This window comes from Gracilinanus agilis, chromosome 1, assembly GCF_016433145.1.
Source record: "Gracilinanus agilis isolate LMUSP501 chromosome 1, AgileGrace, whole genome shotgun sequence".
NCBI classification, from domain to species: Eukaryota; Metazoa; Chordata; class Mammalia; order Didelphimorphia; family Didelphidae; genus Gracilinanus; species Gracilinanus agilis.
In genome coordinates this window covers 408,546,624-408,567,530 of record NC_058130.1, presented here as the reverse complement: position 1 = coordinate 408,567,530, position 20,907 = coordinate 408,546,624, and the positions used below count along the sequence as shown (strand labels likewise).

At 37.4% G+C, this 20,907-nt stretch overlaps 1 protein-coding gene across 1 annotated transcript in view; it reads left to right on the top strand.

Moving 5' to 3' along the window:
* Nucleotides 1-20,907, top strand: part of SETBP1 (SET binding protein 1) — a 463,228-nt gene that overhangs the window by 88,000 nt on the left and 354,321 nt on the right. Inside the window, 1 exon segment of the mRNA XM_044664936.1 lies at nucleotides 7,160-7,195. Coding sequence (XP_044520871.1) covers nucleotides 7,160-7,195 — 36 coding nt within the window.

The following is a 20,907-nucleotide window of genomic DNA, read 5'->3' as shown; positions in this document are numbered from 1 at the left end:
ATGTGTATAAGAGACAGAGAGAGAGAGAGAGAGAGAGAGAGAGAGAGAGAGAGAGAGAGAGAGAGATTGAGATTGAATATTAGTTCTTTTATTTAAAAAAAATCAGTTCCTACTGTGGTTTCTTTGAGGTCACTGTGAGCTGAGACTGTCAGGATAAGAGGCTATATCTATTGAGCTAGAGGCTTCCAAAAGTCAAGGGACAGGAAATTTTATAGTAAATATTTAAGCTTCTGGGCCACAGAGCAATTGGAAAGACTATTTTTTAAGAAGCTTTACTCTTCCTCTTTAATTCCCCATATTCATCACTTAAGCTTCACCATTTGGACTTATCCTTTGTGCCCTGCAGTGATACCCAAGGAAACCCATCCATTTAATCCTAGAGCTAGAAAAATAAATAAATAAAGGAGTCAAAAAACTACTGTTCTTGGGAGATAATGCCCCCCAAAGAAGTTCATAGCTGAAATGTGCCAATCCATCTGTATATGTATTTATTCATATGGTGCCATTCCTGTGGTTAGGAAGTATGGTGTCATTGAAAAAGGATTAAATATCTAATCAGAAGATCTGGCTTCTATCTAGTCTTAGCTTTAACATGGACTCTGGGAAAAATCATGGACATGCCACCTCTCTGGGGCTTCAGTTTTTTGGATTGTAAAATAATGTTAGAAAGGAAATCCTCTCTAGTCCTAAATGAATTTAAGTCCATGAAATTATATCCCTTATGGCAGGAGCAACCAAAGTTTACGAAAGATTTTTCAAGTGTTCAATCCGATGAATGACAGATTTCTGAATATAATTCGGTTAAAAAGAAAAAGATGGACTATAGGCCATTCTTGTCCTCTCAATCCTTTATCATATAGGTTGACAAGCAGGTAAATAGAGGAAATCCGAATACAATATGGAGGTCCAGATTTTTAGCGGTTGGTGTTCCGGCTTCTTTACTCTTGCCAAATTGGACCCACTTTGGGAGATGGTATGTCTGACTTCTTAAGCACTCTTAATTTTAAGCCAGAGTAATAACCAATCTTTCCAATCTCTCCTTTTGTCCAAATCACAGCATGTATTGTTTTAAGCATTTCAATTTTGTATCAGCACTCTTCTAATGAAACATAAGAGTTCACACCCATATTCCTTGGGTGAATGGAATCAATTAGTTTATTGAATGCCATCTATGTGCCAATTATGGTGCAAGGACCTGAGGATACAAAGACAGAAAAGAAATGTAAGAGTTCCTGCCTTCAAGGAACTTATATTCTATTTAAGGAGAAAACAATTCATGTATATATGTATATAGAGAATAAATTCAAGTTTGTTTTGAGAAGAACTCAAGAAGGAAAGATTCTAGTAGAAAATGGGGTTTAAGCAAAACAAAGAAAAGATTTTATAAAGCAAGATGGAGGATGAAGTTCATTCCAAGTATCACGAATGTCCACTGGACATGGAATATTGGTGGAAAATAAAGTATAAGTTTCACTTTTATATGGGAATGTATATGCATGTGAAAGGTCATGTTCACTCTGTTCTACTTGTCTTTCTGAGTTGAAGTTTTGGTAGAAGTAGGGTGTAAGACTAGAACCAATATTGGAAGTGAACAGTAGATACAATTAGAGCAATTTAATCTCAAAATGGAACAGATTGCCCTTGGAAAGATAATGTAGAAAAGGAAGGGAGAGAAATGAAAGAGAGATGGTGACAAAAAGAGAGTAGTGAACTGATTCTGGGTAAGCTGTAGTAAATATTCACCTACTGGAGCTTAGGGACATTTAATTGATTTCAGCCATGACATTAAAAATGACTACAATGCATATCAAATCCTATCCTTCAAAACTCTATCCCCGGTATGTTTATTTTTTTCCGGTACACAAATGATACAAGAACAAAGATACCATACCCAGGGTCTAATTGGAACCTGCATCTTCAATCCCATTATTTTGTCCTCCTTGGCAATTCTGTTTCTTGGCTGTTCCTTATTCTCTTCACAACCAACACAGGAATAAGACCAGAGGAGGTCTATATGAACTGTCAGCCAGTTTCCATATTTAGCTTGTGGGTTATAGAACAGAAAAAGATCCTAGAATGAGACCCTAGGCTTCCTCAGTGGAAATTTCTAGAAGGATCATCTATCAGGGTCTGTTTACTTAGCCTCAGAGTATTTCATCCAATCAAGAGTGATGCCATCATTTCAGAAACATCCAAGTTGGGCAGTTGAGTGGAAGATTCAGGGAGAATCTCAGCTGGTGAACCCCCAAGATATTTAGGTGGTCACAGAACAGCCACAGAGAGCAGGCCTGCCAGCCCCGAATTGATGTGTTGATTTTGCAATGAGATCATTCTCCTTTCAAGGTTGCTGTATGCAGCTTAATCTTCCTTAAGACCAGCTGGACAATGTAGCTTTTGTGACTTTCATAAGTTGCTAGACAGGTTAGAGGAGGCAGGGTTTGAGGAGTTTTATGAGGGGAAAATAACAACACTATTTAAGGGACAGGGAATGTGTGACGCTTCTGTCCTCCTGTGTGCATTTCCTATACTTTATCATCATTTTTTCCTGTGAACCTTCTTTTGGGGAAAGTATTATACTGGTTAAGATTTATGGAGCCCCACTTACGGTCATGCTCAGGGCTGTGGACAGCTTATTCTGACTATACCTAAACCTAGCCACTTAAGTTGGAGAGCAGTAGAAGATTGTCATGTCAGTGAATTTAGATGTGATTGTGGAAAATCTATCTAAATTCATTATGTTTAAATGTTTCTTTCTTCTTCAAAACTTTTTTTTTTATTTTAGACCCTTAACTTCTGTGTATTGACTTATAGGTGGAAGAGTGGTAAGGGTAGGCAATGGGGGTCACACAGCTGGGAAGTGTCTGACGCTGGATTTGAACCTAGGACTTCCCATCTCTAGGCCTGACTCTCAATCCACTGAGCTACCCAGCTGCCCCCTCTTCAAAACTTTTAATAGCTTTGAAATGCCTATTTTAGGAACAGGTAGATTGGTACCAGAGAAGGGTGAAGAAAATAAGGTAATTCATCTAACATCACTAGTTCGGATTCAGGTGAGATTTGGGGAAGAGCTAGAAATATGGAAGGCTTTATACATCAAAATAATCTACTGTTGGAGGCACCTAGGTGGCTCAGTGGATAGAGCAGTGGGCCTGAGTTCAAATTTGACCTCAGACACTTACCAGACCCTGAGCAAGTCATTTAATCTCTGTTTGTTTTAATCTACTGGAGAAGGGAATGGCATACCTCTCTAGGATCTTTGCCAAGAAAACCCCATGGACACCATTGGCATGCGATAGTCCACAAGATTATAAAGAGCTGGACACAACTGAACAACAACATCAATGACAACTCTTTTGTTTGATGTCTGTCTGTGTATATAGTTTTTTTTGACTATTTTCTCTCTTAGAATTTCTTACTCTTTCTCATGCTCATATTTTAATTTTTTTTTCTTGGAACATTTTCCCATCTCTGCTCTGCTATATCAGAAAAAAAGACTGAAATTCTTCACTTTCCTTCATGTGGCCATGTTTCTTCCTGTTTATATATACAAAGCACTATTACTCCCTTACTTCCTCTTCTGAAATTGATGCAGTCAAGTGATATTTTAGTCCCAAAGATCTTTTATCTCTTATATATTTGAATTGAAACCTACTCCATTTCTGCTTGCAAATAGAGAAATCCAGAGGAAAGTGACTGATTGGCTTTGGTCTTTCCCACCTCCTCCCTGGACAATTGTCAGCAGCAGAGTTACACCTCCTGATAAATACCATTACAACACTATCAGTACATTCCACATTGTATTAGAACACATTGATCTGTCCAGTTCAGTGTTCTACCTTTGACAGTGACACTGATCTGTGGAAGGGTAGGTCTGCTCTTGGTGACAAAAAGTCCTCAACAAATTACAGAGAAAGACATTTCTTTCCCTAGTTTTTCTTTATAACAATTTCCTGAATTTACATGAATCTTTTGGAAAAAAGAATCTTTTTGGAAAATTTACATGAATCTTTTGGAAAATTTAGCCTGAACTACTACTTAAAGTATTGAAGTCCATAAGAATGTTATCTCTTATGTGAAGTAGAAATTTGCTTAATTTATTCCAGAAAGCTATGACTTTCACACTTCAAGGTATGTCTTCTTGTTTCCATATTCTAGTGACTGGTGAATATGTCCAAATTATCCATCTTAAAAATAACTGTTTAGGTTTTTTTTTTCTTTGTGGATTTCATTTTTTTTCCAATTACATGTAGAAACACTTTTTAACAATTGTTTTCTGACATTTTGCAATTCATATTTTCTCCTTCCCTTACCCCCCAGGTAATAAATAGTGTGATATAGGTTTTATACCTGTCCTTTCATGCAGTACATATTTCCATATTCCCCATGTTGTGACTGAGGACACATATTACATATACAGGTGACTCCATGACTTCATCATCCTTCCCTCTCCGTACTCAAGTACCCTTCCCCTACCATTCTAACTTTCTCCTTTCTTTTATATGTTTTGAGGGATTTAAGGACAGATCTGTCTTATCCCCAGTACTTAACACTGTGCCCAGCATACAGTAGGTACTTAATAAAGGTTTATTGGCTTACTGATAGGTATGGAACACTGCATATCAGATTTTTAAAAATGTGTTGCTTGGTCAGGATGAATTTTTTCCCTGGATTCTGAAGGGTACAAAGTCCCAAAGAGTTCATCCAGTTGTGATATATGTAACTTCTACTTCTACAAAGGAGAGATTGGTTTGGGATGAAGAAGGGTATCTTCTCTTCTTTGGGATCAAGCTTAACCTTTTAATTTTACCACTAAGTTCAGGACAATGCTAGAATGCTGTAATATTCATCATATGGATATTGTGTGTCCACATTTATTGTATCCATGATATATTCATTTAGCATTACCTTCTAGAAGGCACAGATCATGGTTTTGAATGGGCCTGCATCAAAGGAAAACAAAACACTCCTCCAGCTTCCCATCTTCGGTTTTAGGCTTGAGGGGAATCAGAGAAGTCATTGTTGATGACAGATTAATTGAAGAAATATGTTGGGATATATATATAAGACATGTTGATGTTCTAGTGATCCAGCTAGTCCTGGATTTCTTTAGGCTTTAGTGACCATTATGCATGTCATCCCTTTCAGTGGAATTCAAAATAGATAAGAGATTGAACAGGACTTAATTTGGTTCTAACCTTTACTATTTAGAGGGGACATTGATGAGCTGGAGAACATTTGTAGTTCACCAGAATGGTGAAAGGCCTCACAACCATGCCATATAAAGTTCAGTTGAGGGAACTGGTAATATTTATCCTGGAAGGGCAGTCATGTAGAAAAGAGATTAGACTGGTTCTATTTTCCCAGAGAGTAGAATGAAGAAAAGTAGATGGACGCTGCAAAGATACAAATTTAGACGATGCCAGGAAAGACATTCTAAATATTCGAGCTATTCAAAATGTAATGGACTGCCTTTAGAGGCAGAGATGGGGGGCACTGCCATCACTGGAAGTCTTCAAAGAGACAGAAAGTCTATTTGTCACATATATTACATATGTTTGTCGTATATATTTTTGAGTATGTGTTGGATAGACAGGTACTGAGGTCCCTGCTAATCTGAATTTTATTATTTTGCTATTCCTTCCTGACTTTCACTTTATTAAAATTTACTAGAAGTAAACTACATGAACTAAACCATGTGATAGGAAGACATTTATTTTTATAATTAATTCTTTAATAGATTTGTTGCCAGAAGCAAAAGAGAAGATTATTGCATCTTACAATTTTTAAATGCTAGACTCATTCATTTTACAGATGAGGAAACTTTTACCCAGAAAGTTTATATCACTCATTGAAAAATATATAGCTCTTTATTGGCAAAGACTCTTTGGGAGTTTTGCTGACCCTGAAAAAAAATGATCGACAAAGAAAGTTTTGATTCCAGAATATAATGACTTACCTATATTCAGAACTATCTTTAGAGTACACAGAATAAGTTATATTACCTTGGGCACTGTGCTCAGGGTGAGGACCAGTAGGAGAGAAAGAGATGTCTCTGTTAGGTACCCTAAAAGATGAGCATTTCATATAGCTAGCTTGTAAACTCTACCATTAAGACTAAAAACAGAAGTGATTGACCCTCATCCCGTTAAGAAATACCCTTCAACTACCTTTTGAATCAAGTACTTGAGTGACCTGAGGCTAGGTAGTTAACCTATGCAAATTTCAGTTTCCTAATTTCTGGAAAATAAGAGAGTGGGAATAGATGTTCTTGAAAGCCTCCTGCAGCCCTAAAGTTCAATGTGGGGACAATAACTATTAATATTGATCATAATAAAGTGGAAAGTAGTTTCTTGATTGAAATTGGACTCTCTTCTAAATAGGTCATAAAGATACACTTGTTGGAATATTGATAACTAAACCTAGTCTATATGTATACTTTATTGTATTATCTACAAAATATACAGTTTTATAGGGAATTGTTGTTGTTGTTAGGTTGTTGAGTGCTGTGTGTTGCTTCCATGAAACTCTCTGTCCATTTCATTCTCTGCTGTCCCTTTCTCCCTTTGCCTTCAATCTTTGCCAACATCAGAATCTTTTCTATCGAGTGCCGTTTTCTCATTATGTGGCCAATTTTTTAAACTTCAGCTTCAATATTTGACATTCCAGTGAATAGTCTGAATTAATTTCTTCAAGTATTGACTGATTTGATCTCCTTGCTGTCCAAGTAACTCTCAAAAGTCTTCTCCAGCACCATAAATTCAAAAGTGTTGATTTTGCGGTACTCAGCTTTCTTTATAATCCAACTCTCACAGCCATACATTGCTACTGCAAAAACCATAGCTTTGAGTATACAGACTTTTGTCAGCAAGGTAATATCTCTGCTTTTTAGTATGCTGCCCAGATTTATCATAGCTTTCCTCACAAGGAGTAACTGTCTTTTAATTTTGTGGCTGCAGTTGTCATCTATGGTGATCTTTGAGCCCAAGAATATAAAATCTGACACTGCTTCCATTTCTTCTTCCTCTATTTGCCAGGAAATGATGGGACTAGTAGCCAAGATCTTAGGGTTTGGTTTTTTTTTTAATGTTAACCTTCACACCAGCTCTTACTCTTATAAGTAATTATACTTACACTTTATTCTTTTACCTTCCTCAAGAAGCTTCTTACTTTTTCTTCACTTTCTGCCATCTGAATGGTATCATCTACATAGGAAACAAAATATAAATTCATTGTCAATTATTTTACCCAAGAAATGAAAATGTAGAGAGAAGGTGTATTAGAAAACTAATAGAGGAAAGAAAGTGGAAACACCATTTATCCAATACATAGCACAGTTCCTGGCACATAGTAGGTGCTAAATGGTTGTTAAATGAGTGAAAAATAGAGGTGTTTTCCCTTCCTTTCTTTTACTTGTGGGAGGAAAAAAGAAAATTAAGACCTAAGCTTTCACATCCTGAAAAGAGTTTCCTGGTGTTTTTTGGAATTTAAAAGATAAAAAATTTCAAATTAAAATAATAGATACTAGTTGGCTAACTATACTCTTTTGGGTGGGGGTAGGCATTAAACCAAACCAGTGGGGGGAAAATAAAAAAAAACACAACTTTTTAATGTTTTGATTCTAGTAGCTGCAGTTAAGGGAGAAACAAAGAACACCAAACTTTATTTATTTTTAAAATATTTATCTAACCCAAAGAGGACAGAAAGACAAATGAGAAGAACAAAAAGAAAGGAAACTGGGTCAAAAGTCCTAGAAAAGTCAAAAACCCTTATACTTTTGTTAGGAACTATAGGCTCATGACTCTATAGAAGTCACCAAACTTAGGTATGTGTTGTTTTTGTCACGCAATTTCAGAAGGAACCCAACTTTCCCATGCCTAGAGTAGCGTCTGCAGGCAGGAGAATGGATTTAGGTTGCTTTTTAAGAGTAAAAGCTATCAAGAATTATTTATTGAATGCTTATGATATGGCCAATATCCTGGTAAATTGTGTAGAAAATACAGAGAAAAAGATGGGATTCTTGCTTTTAAATCCTTGACAGTATAGTTGGGACAACAAAGCTTTATATAATTCTAAAATAATTTTATCATGTGTGTTTGTGTGTGTGTGTGTGTGTGTGTGTGTGTGTGTGTGTAAGTATAATTAACTACAGGCTTTTATGGACTGTACTAGAAATACTAGATATTGGCTGACTAAACTTTTATCCTGTGGCTTTTTCTTTTTCTTTTTCTTTTTTTTGGGGGCTTTTCTAATCCTGTGAAAAGAGAATCTAACTCATCCCAGAAAGAATTCTACAATGGTTTCTCCCCATCCTGATAGGAAAGACATAATTATAGAGCAGAATATGATAGAACAAGACAGTCAACAGGGTAGAATGCTAACAATAACTGCTCTTTATGCTCTGTAACCCCTCCCCTTGCTTCACTTTGTACCCCATCTATAGAGTGGCATGTGAATTACTGGTGGAGAAGCAATGATTTCATTTATTTCACTTTTTCATTAAGTAATAAAATTTAGTTAATTAAATAATTAATAATTTCATTTATCCATGATTTCATTTATTTTGATGAAAGCAATGGTCATCAATATGTGCTTTGTTGGTGTTTGGTATTTGACTGACTTAGAAGTCATGACTGTGATCTGATGAAATTAGATTGAGCTGTTTTCCTACATTTAATTCATTCTGTCAGTTGAGTATTTTATGCCATATATATGTGTTTCATTTCAATCTTTTGCTGAGTTTTTCAATAATGGATTTTGTTCCAAAAATATGTAAAAGTCCTATCTCTTAAAAAAACAACAAAACATTACCTTCCATGTTAGAATTAATATTATGTTTGGGTCCAACACAGAAGAGTGATAAGGGCTAGGCCTTTGGGGTTTAAATAACTTGTCTGGTCATAGGTAGGAAATGCCTGAGGCCACACTTGAACTCAAGACTTCCAATCTCTGATCCTGGCTCTGACTGTGAATACACTGAGTCATCTGACTGCCCCAGTCATATCTCTTAAAGAGAGCATTTAGGGGGCAGATAGATGGCTCAGTGGATTGGTATTTGGTTGGATGGGTCTGATGAAGAAGGAACAGTTAAAGAGAATGCTGAGGTGATGAGTTTAGGTATTTGGTAGGATGATGGTTCTATCAATACAGAAAGAAAATATAGTGTATGAGGTCAGTGTCTGAGGTACAAGGTAAAAAAAATGCACTTTTAGACATATTTAGTTTTTTAGATATATTGAATGCCAGTAGAACACTAGTTCATATTCATAAAGAAATTGAAAATATGGGATTGATATAGGCAAAGGTTAGAAAGCGACCTAATGATTAGGGAATAAACAACATTGAGTTGATACTTAAAGATGCACAATTGATATCTCTAAAGAAGACATGATATAAAGAGCGGTAAAGCCATGAGGAACATCCAATATTTTTCTGATTGAGAGGAAGATATGGAGTTGGTAGAGACTAAGAAATGGTTTAAGATAGGAGAAGTAGGAGACTCTGGTGTCATGTAAATGAAGGGTGGGAGGGAGAAGATTCATCTTATGAAGAGGGCAAGTGGAAAACTTTTTTTTTTAAAGCCTTTGGTTTGAGTGATTAGGACATTAATTGTGATTTTTGAGACAGCATTAGAGTACCAGAGATAAAAACCAGATTACAAAGGAGTAGATATCCTATAAGTAGAAGTAGATCTAGAAAAAGAGCAGGTTTACTCCTACAACTACTGGAAGGTTTTTCTTTTCTTTTTTAATCTCGAAGCCTCTTCCCCATCTCTTGTAAAACATCCTTACCAATGTCTTGGTGACTCTTCTTTCTCCTTCTCCTGCTTTTCTTCCTCTTTTTTTCTCTTTCTACTCTCCCTCCTCTTCTTCCTACTCTAAGACCAATCTCTGGTGCAGAAGATGACATCTACTAGTTGTCCTTTTTTACATTATTATGTAATGCATATATATTATTATACAGTACATAATTAAATAATACATACATATTAGATCTACTTTCTGGCTAAAGTAGAGATTTGTCAGAATTTGGAACAGAGCTGTATGTAACATAAGAGCCATACACCTAATATTAATTTTCGTGATTTTTAAATTTCTTTTGCAACTTAATACTACTTACTGACCACCTGCTTATCATGTCAGTACTTGTTTATTTGCTGCTGTGTTGTCACAAAGAGAAGTCCATTGGCCTAAGCACAAGAGGCAGATAAGCCACCTGTGGACCTCCGTCACCTTGGACAAATGGACCTTTGTGGTAAAGAACATTGGAAAGAAAACAACAGGGCAGAACCCACATAAGGGACTGAAGGGGAGGAGAGTGTTTGAAGCTCTACCTAAGAAAACAGTAGCTCCATTTGGCAATGAACAGATGTTGTTGGCAATGAGAAAACCTTTGGCCAGCCTCATCTGAGTAGCTATTGCAAGGAGGCATTTGGTAGAAAGTGTACTGAGTCATATTATTCATGTCTGAAGCTCAGCTCTGTTACTTAATTATCTGTGGAATATAGGGCAAGGGGTTTCTCTATCTCAGTTTCCTCATCTGTGAAATGAGGGGGCTCTCAACTAGTACTTCTTAAATTACTTCCAATTCTGCCCTTGATGAAAGAATGAATCTCACCTATATCCTGTTGGGTAAGTAGTTCACTGTCCAGGAGGGTTGCAAGAACAGGGCAGAACCTAGGGAGGGAGTGACAGTATTGACTTTCATTAGATTTACTGAGGCAATTGAGTTTGTCATTGAAATGGGATCAGTTCAATCGGCTGTCATTATAAGACACTCTTGTCACCCTGTCAATAGCTTTAAGTTTCCTAACCTCCTTCAGATGTGCTTCCTGCTAGGACATCAAATAAAAAGATGTTCTGGGTAGCAGGCGGAGTTAGCACTTGGAACAACTACCTAAGAATCAGTTTACAGACTTCAAAGCCCTGTCAATTTAATTCTGATGTGTGTAGTAACGTACAAAGGATAATATTGCTTTTGAAGGTAATTTAGATTTCTCTCTTTAGAAATGATTTTATTTATGAGGCGACGGCTATGAATAGAGGCGGGATAAGGAAAGCAGCTGATGCACAGACTGGCTTGTTTCCTTAGTTATAGGGATACAGTTTAATTCAGCATAGTACAGTAGCAGTAATTGGAAGGATATTTCATTTATAGAGCACCTGTCAACCTGAAGTGCTTTCAGATTTTACAAATACCGGGGTTGCTTTCCCTGCCACTGAAATGAAGCCATTTGTAAGAGAGAACATGACAAAGCCACAACACAAGGCAAAAGACCATAAGGGCTGTCGCGGTAGAAAATTTTAGAAAAGTTGTCTTTTGCATTATGTCATGGATGTGCTCCAAGAGAGCTCTAGGGTTTCATGATGTTTACAGATCAAATACCATTTTAAATGCTTTTATGGAGCTTATTGTTCAAAGGAACTATGCAAAAGATTCTTCTGCAAAGTGAATCAACTTTTTGTAATGTGGATGCCTCTCAATGCAGCTTTTTCTAAAATGTTAGCCACAGTATATTTTGGATTTAAAATCTGGTAAGGATACCTATAAATACTGGTTTGGGAGTAGAAGGGTATAGTCAGAAAGGATAGGATACTGCCCAGCTAAAGGAAAATTTGAGAAAGTGTAGAACAAAATGAAAGGAAAACATTAATTTCCACAATCAAAAAATATTGTGACAGAAGAACTATATTAGATACATAATTTCATATTTAATATTTTAGCAGGGAAATATTGCTACCATAGAAGAAATTAGAGATTTCATCTTTACTGATTTGTTTGTATTCTGCAGATCACCAAGGTTTCACAGAACATGGTAGAATGAAATCTCTATGAGGCAGAGACTATGGCTAGATGGCCAATCTCAAAACCAAGAAGACATAGGTTCAAGTTCCACCTTTGACATGTACTTACTTCTGTGACTCTGGGCAAGTTATTTAACTTCTCAGAGTTTTATATTCAAGGGTTCTTAACATTCTTTTGTACCATTGAGCCTTTTGACCATCTGGTAAAGCCTATGAATCCCTTCTCAGAACAATATTTAAAAACCATGAAATAAAGTATATAGGATTACAAAGGTTACCTCTATTAAAATGAAATTATCAAAATCTTTTTAAAAAACAAGTTCGTGGACTCCAGATTAAGGACCTCTGTTCTAATAGAGAAGATACTGACTGACCTTTGTTGGAAAGCTCTTTGGTTCAATAAAACCATGGGTCCAATCCCTAACTTCGTGTACTAGAAAGCTCTTCATAAATGATTGTTTAAAACACAATGAAACAAAACATAATTTAGGAATACTGCTCTTTTGTGATACATGCTTTACAAATATTGTTAGATCCTCACAACAACTCTGAGAGATAATAACTGTTATTTTCCTCATTTTATAGTTGAGGAAACTGAGGCAGACAGAAATTAAGTGCCTTCCTTGAGGCCACATGGCTAGGAAGTGCTCAGGGTCAGATTTGAACTTGTTGATAGTCAGTAGAGCTAGAATTGTTCAGAGCTAAGATATAAATCCCAGGCCTCCTGAGATTGGGTCCAGGGCTCTTCCCATTCTGCCAGGCTGCCCCTGAAGAATGGAGAAGGGAATCTATTTGGTCATCTTCTCAGGAAACAGAGAGGATCATTCATGAGTAACTGGTCTAGCTAAGTCAGTTGTACTTGAGTACCACTTCCCTCCTCTTCAAAGTCATTAATTTTATAAATTCATTGGGAATTAGGGTTTAGATATTAGATGTATCTAATTTTATTTTCAGGGACTCTGCATCTTAGTTCTTTAAAAGGTAGGGTGTGAGGCAGAATTGACACTGATTTTTACCTAGACTAAGTCTGTCCTAACCTGTATGTAGAATAAATCAGCTCCTCCCCACATTCCTGACAGTTAGTGGGACCAACTTCAACATGCCTGCCCTAGGTTGCTTTTATTCAGAAAGTACTTTTCCACACAGATTCCTACTGATAAGAGTCTAATCTAAGCATGTTTTTCTGCTTTGGAAGTCAGAGAAATCCCAGAGCCAACGAACAGCACAGAACTGAGAACGATGTCATCTTACCTAGTTAGTCTTTTCCTTGAAACAAATCCCCACTGTGACATATTCTCAGACTTTGCCAGCACCTTGGTACTGGATGCTGAAATTACATTCCTGTGCTTTTAGTGGTGATGCTGTAGGAAGGGAGAGACCTGGGGTCCTTTATCTTGCTGTTAGAAAAACACTTATATTCACTCCAGAATTACTGAATCACAAAGTATCAGAGCTGGGAAAAGCCTTGGACATCATCTTGTCTGGCCCCTTCATTTTATGGATGAGGCCCAATGAGATTAAATCACTGACTTGTTCAAGGTCAAGCAGCACAGCAGTCTTTTCCTTGATCTTTTTTGCCCAGGATAGGCTGGATTGGATCCTCTTCCTCCTCCCCTTACTTTAATTGATAGTTCCTTCCTAGGAACTTTGAATGCTCATTTTAAGAAGTATAAGATATATTGCCTGCTCAGTGTTTGGGGAAATGATAGTTGCATTTATTTAAGAATTAGAAGATAATAAGAGACAGTGTGTATTCTAGTACAGTAGTTCTCAACCTTTTCTTGAACAAAGTATTATTCTTTACCACTGCAAATTTTTATATACCATTGGAGACTAGAGACACTTGAGAATGTGATTTTAAGTTTCATATGATTGAGTCATACCTAGCTGAAACTAGTATAACACATAAAATGCTTGGAGGATAGCCTACCTTGGATAATATGTATGATGCAAACTGAATGCTACAGGAATTGTTAAAAGGTCATCATGTGCTTCAGTGGTCAGGGAAGGTTTCAAAATATGAGTAGTGCTTGATCTGGACCTCAAAGTATGAATGGGATTTAACTAGATGAAAAGATGAAGTTGGTGAGAGAGTATTCTAGGTGAGGGGCGATGGATGGTGTATAGAACAGAGGACAAGAAATTCTATGAGATCATAATAATCAGGCCTTCAGTTAACTAATAGTCACTCTCATAATCCTTCAATACCTAGGCCAGGGCTTTGCCACCCTAATCAATTAGAATTACATGAGCAAAAAATAGGAAGTTTGGCTCATGGGTTGCTTCAGAGTAAATTCCAGGCACATACATTTGGGTGGCCTTTTCCCTGATAAGCAGTGTGTGGTGCCAGGGTTTAACAATACAGCATAGGGACTTGTTTGCAGGAGGTGAGACTAACTGGTACATATCAGTTTTCTGGGATTCTGCCTTTCTTTTTTCCATTATCACAAAAAAAATTGTCTTTAAATAAAGATGAAGGTCAAGATGATGGAGTTGGTTAGTAGCAATGAGGATTTTAACTCAAGGTGGGAAGAAAGTCAGGCAAATTATTGTGAGACTGAGATATAGGAGCAAGCTACTAAGGAAATGGGCTACTGCCTCTTCCCACTTGGAAAAGTGTAGGTGTCCTCATAGGCCTATGATAGCAAAGCTTTTAGAGATGGTGTGCTGTGCTCCACCCCACCCCACCAAGTGCTGTGTGCCCCTCTCCCTTATCCCACACAGGGAAGAGAGGAAGTACTCCCATTGGGTCTGCTGGACAGAGGGGCTGGTGAAGTGAGGAATGTCCTCAGCTTGAGTGTAGAGAGGGGGAGGGGAATGGTCCCATTGGGCTGCTGGGCAGAGGGGCAGTGGAGAGAGGGAGGGGAGCAGCTCCACCTGAGCCCCTCTGCCTTTCTAATAATGAACTCTGGGGGTGGGAGGCAGCAAGTGCCCACAGAAAGCACTCAGCATGCCATCTTCAACACCCTTGCCATAGGTTTGCCATCATTGTCATAAACTAATGAATAAAAATCCCCAAATACAGTAAAAGATCCCCTCTCTCTCTCTACTATCATCACCAGCCAGAGGTTCTTTGATTTTCCTTGAAACTTGGGTTTATCCTGGCTTTCCCACTAATTTTTAAAATTTTTTTGCGCCTTGTTTTCTTCTCTGTAAAATGATGGCATTGTCTGCAAGGTCACTTCTGAGAGATCTTTAGGATGTGAGAGTGCCTTGGCTTGTTATAAGGTAAATTTAGGTGGGGAAGATATAAGAGGAGTAAGAGGTATGTGTGTATGAAAAAGAGGGACAGACAGACAAATAGAAAACAGAAACCAGAGAGGGAGAAATAGACAGACTGAGATGGGGGAGTAAGGGAAGCACTAACAAAGTTTGGGCACAGATCTATGCATTTGCTATAAGCTTCTATAAAGTTGCTTCAAAGTTATTCCTCCTGCTGAGAAGAGCAGCAGGATCTAGAAGCTGAGGTTAAAAGTTTCTGTTCTCTGGATTAGAAATGGAATTGGGACTGCAATTGAGATGTTCCCTGGGAAAGTCTCTCCCCTGCTGCACTGCCCTTCATAGGAGTATTTTTGTCATGGTCAAGATGAGTAGAGCTGGTTAGGTCCATAAAGCTTACTGTCAGTGGGTACTGGGACATGTAACTTTCTCTTTGTCCTCTGTGACTTCTGGTAGTTTAACCCCATTGTCTTTTACCTTTCATTTCTCAACTTGATATGAGTATATTCTCAATGTCATGTGTTTATAGCCTTCTGGACTAGTCCATGTCTGTCTCTTCTCCCTACACACACACACACACACACACACACACACACACACACGCACACACGCACACACGCACACGCACATGCTCTCACACACTCACCTAATAGATATATTCTTTTGATATTTTTTGGTGTTAGAAAAACCATTGTCCTCCTACCTGCTTTTCTCTTTCCAAATGATGTTCAGAGCACGATCTGAATACCACACACAGTGTAATCTTCTTCTGACTTTGAAGAGGAATTTCTCCCCTCAGGCCTGAATTCCTGTGTAGTAGCACAACATTCTGGGGCAAAAAACAATAACAACAAATGGTTATCCTAGGAAGCCAAACCAGCCAAGAGTTACTCATAGTATTGGACTGCCTAATATAGTTAGTAATTACTTAGAGAAGAGCATGGGGAGGAGGGGAAGGGGAACTGAGAACTTTCCAAGAATGAATGGTGGTGTTTCAATATCCTTTGCTTACCTGGGAGTGACCAGGTAAGTTTTTCAGTCATATTTGAATCCTCATGACCATTTGAGGTTTTCTTGGGAAAGATACTGGAGAAGTTTGCCATTTCCTTCTTCAACTCATTTTATAGATAAGGGAAATAAGGCAAATGGGATTAAGTGCTTTGCCCCTAGGTCACACAGCTAGTAAATGTCCAAAGCCAAATTTGAACTCAAGATGAGTCTTCTTGACTCCAAGCCTGGCACTCTATTCACTGCACCACTTTGCTACCCAGGTAAAGTGGACCAGGCAGTTTTTCCTTTATCATTTTTTGCTCTTCCTTTTTTCCCCCTAGGCCACCATATCCTTTGTTACTTAGGATGGTAGCATTGTTTTATCTTTTATGTGTTTTTTTCTTATTGGGAGAGGAGAGGAGGGAGGTTTGGGGAAGAAAGAAAGAGGGAGGTTTATGGAAGGAAGAAAGGAAAAACAATTCCAGAAATCAAATGATGACAGACATTGAATCATAGACATGATTCTAGAATCTTAGTCTCTTGAGTCTCTATCCAGTATGTGTTTCCTTTTCCACTTGAAATATATTTTAGAATCTAGATAGCAAATCATTTTCTTCTCTCTCCTTTTTTCTTTAAATGAAGTTAGCATTATCTAGGCCCACAGAAAATTGTGAAGAAAGTGCTATATTTAGCTATTGGTGTTCTTGCAGTGCATGGAACTTAATTGGTAAAGAGAAATTATCATTCAGTTCTTACGCATGTCAGAAGGGGTGAGTCAGAGGCACTTTATAGTTTGTTAGCCATTTCCTGGGCTCCTGTTGCCACTGTTGCTAAGAAGAGCCTTTGCTAAGGTTGCTAGTCTGTTGAGTTTATTGGCTAATGACCAAGTACAGCTAAAAGTGGAAAGCTGATTGGCAACCAAGATAGAGTGGAGAATTGAATGGCACTCAACTCCTTGGACTACCCTAGAAGTTGTGTAGGAATGCAATGATTACCTCATGGTGAGTAGTGATACCTATTTAATTTGTACATTTTTGAACATACCTTGCTTTCATTCATTCTGTGAATGAAAAAGCAAACAAACAACAATCCTTTTAAGCATGGATTGAGATGGGGGAGGGAGAAGAGTGGAAGAACCAGAATAATCCTTCCTTTCTTTGCAACCCTGATAAATTTTTTTTCTTATTTTTTTTCCATCTATCCAATCAAGACTTTTGGATTTTTGAAGAGAGAAAATATAATCATAAACTCACTTTGAGTTCAGAAGCCCTAATACCTAGAAGATTATTCATTTATTCAGTAAATATTTAGTAATTTCCTAATATGTGCAAGGTACTATGAATAGCAAAATCAAAAATATCTGTGTGTAATTTATTCCCTCATTCAAACATGTATTAATCTCTTACTATGTTATAAGTACTATGCCCAACACCAAGGCAAAACAATTGTCTTGATGAAGTTTATATTCTCTCTGGGTTGAGAAGGAGATAGATAATATGTACATATGCATATAACGAAATACAAAATACATACAAAGTAATTTTAAGAAATGGAAGATTGGGAACTAAAGGGATCCAGATAGACTTCCTTCCTGCGGGAAGTGAAATGATCAATTCTCTTCATTGGTAAAGGAGCAAACTAAGTTAAGTCCAGAGAGCTTGAGTTGTCCAAAATATGAATTGGTAGTAGAGTTAGGGCTAGAGTGGATAGAACACTAGACCTGGAGTGAGGAAGGCGGGAGTTCAGGTCCCACCTAAGTAGCTTCTCAAGTCTCTTAACTGCTCTCTCTCTGCCTTAGTTTCCTATTTATAAATGGGGATAATATTATGTACCTACCTCTTAGGGGCCTTGTGAGCTTAAATTGAGGTAACGTTTATAGAGCTCTTAATAAAACTTTAAATGCTAAGTACTAATGGTTATAATAATAAAAATAATAATAATAATAATTTTGCTCCTGAGACTCAGTCAATGCTCTTTCTAGTGCACAGGATAGAAGAGAAAAGCAAAACTACTACTATGGAATAGTTTATACCCGCTCAGAATTAAGATTGTAGGAGTTAGAATTTCAAACACAAAAATAATAACCAAACATCTTTTTCTTCCAGTTCACCTCAAACAGTTGCTCTTAGGCAAGCAGAAACATGAAACTTCATGGGTTGAGTAAGAAATGACTGCAGATTAGTTATTAAGAATTGGAGGTGGGAGTTGTAAGGATTTGGAGAATTGTGGAGCATAGAAATGGATAGAGGAAGTATATTTAAGTCTATTTTTCAGAATAATTAGGATCTAAGGAAAAGATTGCCTAGGCTATATTTACACCTAGTCTTGCCCCATTTCTTCCCTCCTGATTCTGCACCCCCAAGAGACAAAGGAAAGAGATTTTTCTCTCCACTTTTAGTATACTTCTTCATACCTGACTCACTGAATATAGGCTAACTGTGGGGTTTTGAAGTGGACCTCTACTATCATGCCAAGTCTGACCCCTCTTGTAACAGAAAGGCAAACTGATAAGTACTGAATTAAATACAATAGCCTTGGTATATAAATAGATGTCATGTCTTATCAAGAGGCATTACTGCTAATAACTTGGCACTGCTGTGCATGGCATCTAATGAATTGTTCTTGGATGGTCTAATGATTTCATAGTTGTTTTCCCATTTGCCATTCTTGGGATACTCCTGCTTATTAAAGTGCTGCAAATTATGGAGAATGTGACTAGGATATCAGATGTGTCCCTTTAGCTGTTCAGTGCCATCAGTACCTACCCTCATCTTTTTTTTTTTTTTTGCTTCACTCCTTTCTGCTCCTTATGAAACCACTGACTCTCAATTCTCTACTCTGTACGCACTGCCTACCTAGTATATTTGCACACCAGAGACAGCGGTGAGCCTCCCCTATGGACTCAGCATATTCAGTTTAGTACAAAGATTTCTTTCTCACAGCTTGATTTCCTTTGACTGGCTGTGAAGTTCAGTGGAAGCTAAGTGATGAGTAGCTTAGCTTCTTCCACTGAAGACTTCTTTTTTATTAAGGTCCGACTTAGTATCTCTTACCTTAGGTGGTATGGGAACTAGTTTTTTGCCTCTCTAGTTCTCAGTCCACTGTAAATTCTGGGACATCTGATGCTAATTATTGAATATCTTCACTATTTTCTCTTAGTAATAGCTGATTGGTAAAATCTTAGGGAATGATTTTCTGGTGGAAAATCATGACAGGTTTATTCCCCAAATGTAAATACAGCAATGTTCCATTTGTTTGGTAACACTGTTGAATGGAGTGTGTGACTTAAATGAATTTCACAGAAAATTGAAGCTCATACCTTAAAATGACAAAAAAGATTTTTCCCCCTTGACTATCTTTCTAAAATAGGAGGCACTCCTCTTTTAAAAAAATTGAACCCTTAAGAGTCTCATAACTGTTGTTTCAGTGGTATGGAAGAGATTGTAGAGATAATCAAGTTCAATCCCTGTCAATTCATTAACCCTGTCTCAATATTCATTCATTGATTCATAAAACACTGATTAAGTGTTCACTGTATGCAAAATAATGCTAGATGGAGGGCTTCTACAGTTTAGTCCTCTTCATCTTCAAGCTTAAAAATAATGGTGGTGCTGTTTTATGTTTCATTTTTTTTTTTTTTTATGTCTGACTCTTCATGACCCCATTTGAAATTTTCTTGGCAAAGATACTGGAGTGGCTTGTCATTTCCTTCTCCCGCTCATTTAACAGATGAGGAAATAAAGACAAATAGGTGACTTGTCCAGGATCACATAGCCAGGAAATATCTGAGGACAAATTTGAACTCAGGAAGATGAGTCTCAGGCTCAGCATTCTATCCACTGTGCCACCAAGCTGCCTGACCAAACGAGGGTACCATTTGTAAAATGTCTTATGAAAATTGGCAGCACAGATATTATTAAATTCATTGCATAGTGGAAGAAACTGACTTGAAGAGAAATGAAGTCTTTTTCCAAGGCACCAAATCCAGATCTTTAAGTACCTTGTTCTGAGAAGCATTCAGAGTTCTGCTAATACCTTTTCTGGGTGACTCATGGATAATCATGATCAAATCCATTTATTTTACTGTCCAATAGACACTATAGAGGATATGGCAGGATCGATAGTGTTGGGCTTGGAGTTATAAAATCCCAAATTCAAATCATTCCCCTGATGTCTACTAGTTATGCAATCTTAGACAATCTCGTTTAATTTCTTTGTATCTAGGTCAACAACTGCTCTAGGACTTTTATATCCTGGCTGAGAAAATGACAGCCCTTCCTTCATTGCCAGTCAACCCCACATCACCTAAAATCATTGTCCCCATGATAGGTTAAGGTATCCTAATTACTAAATTCAATGACTATTATTTTTTAGTCTTCATCCTTCTTGCTCTCTGTAACATTTGACAATATTTACCATTCCCTCCCCCAAATACTTCCTTACTACTCCTTCTTCAGTTTTCATAACACTTCTTTCTATTGGTACTCCTCTTATCTGTCTGAATATTCCCTCTCAGTCTCCTTTGCTTTTAATCATTCTTGCCCTGACCTATAACCTTGAGTATCTTATAAGGCACTACCCTATGGTTCTCTGACTCTTTGTCTATCTCCCTCTGTCTTTTTCTTCAGACCTCTAGTCTTTAGTGTCCTAAAGCTCCTAGTATTTTTAAGCTCCAGCTTAATTAAGTATCATTTGTTACTGCTTCTTTTCTTCAAGACATTTCTTTGGACTTAACTTTCTAGGTAATTTGTATTTACTTAACTGTGTACATATTGTTTTACTCTCTCCCTGTGTTTGTTCCCATACCTTAAAATGAAAGCTCCTTGAGGGCTGGGACTGTTTTTGTTTGTTTGTTTGTTTGTTTGTTTTTGAATTCCTGTTGACTAGCACAGTTCCC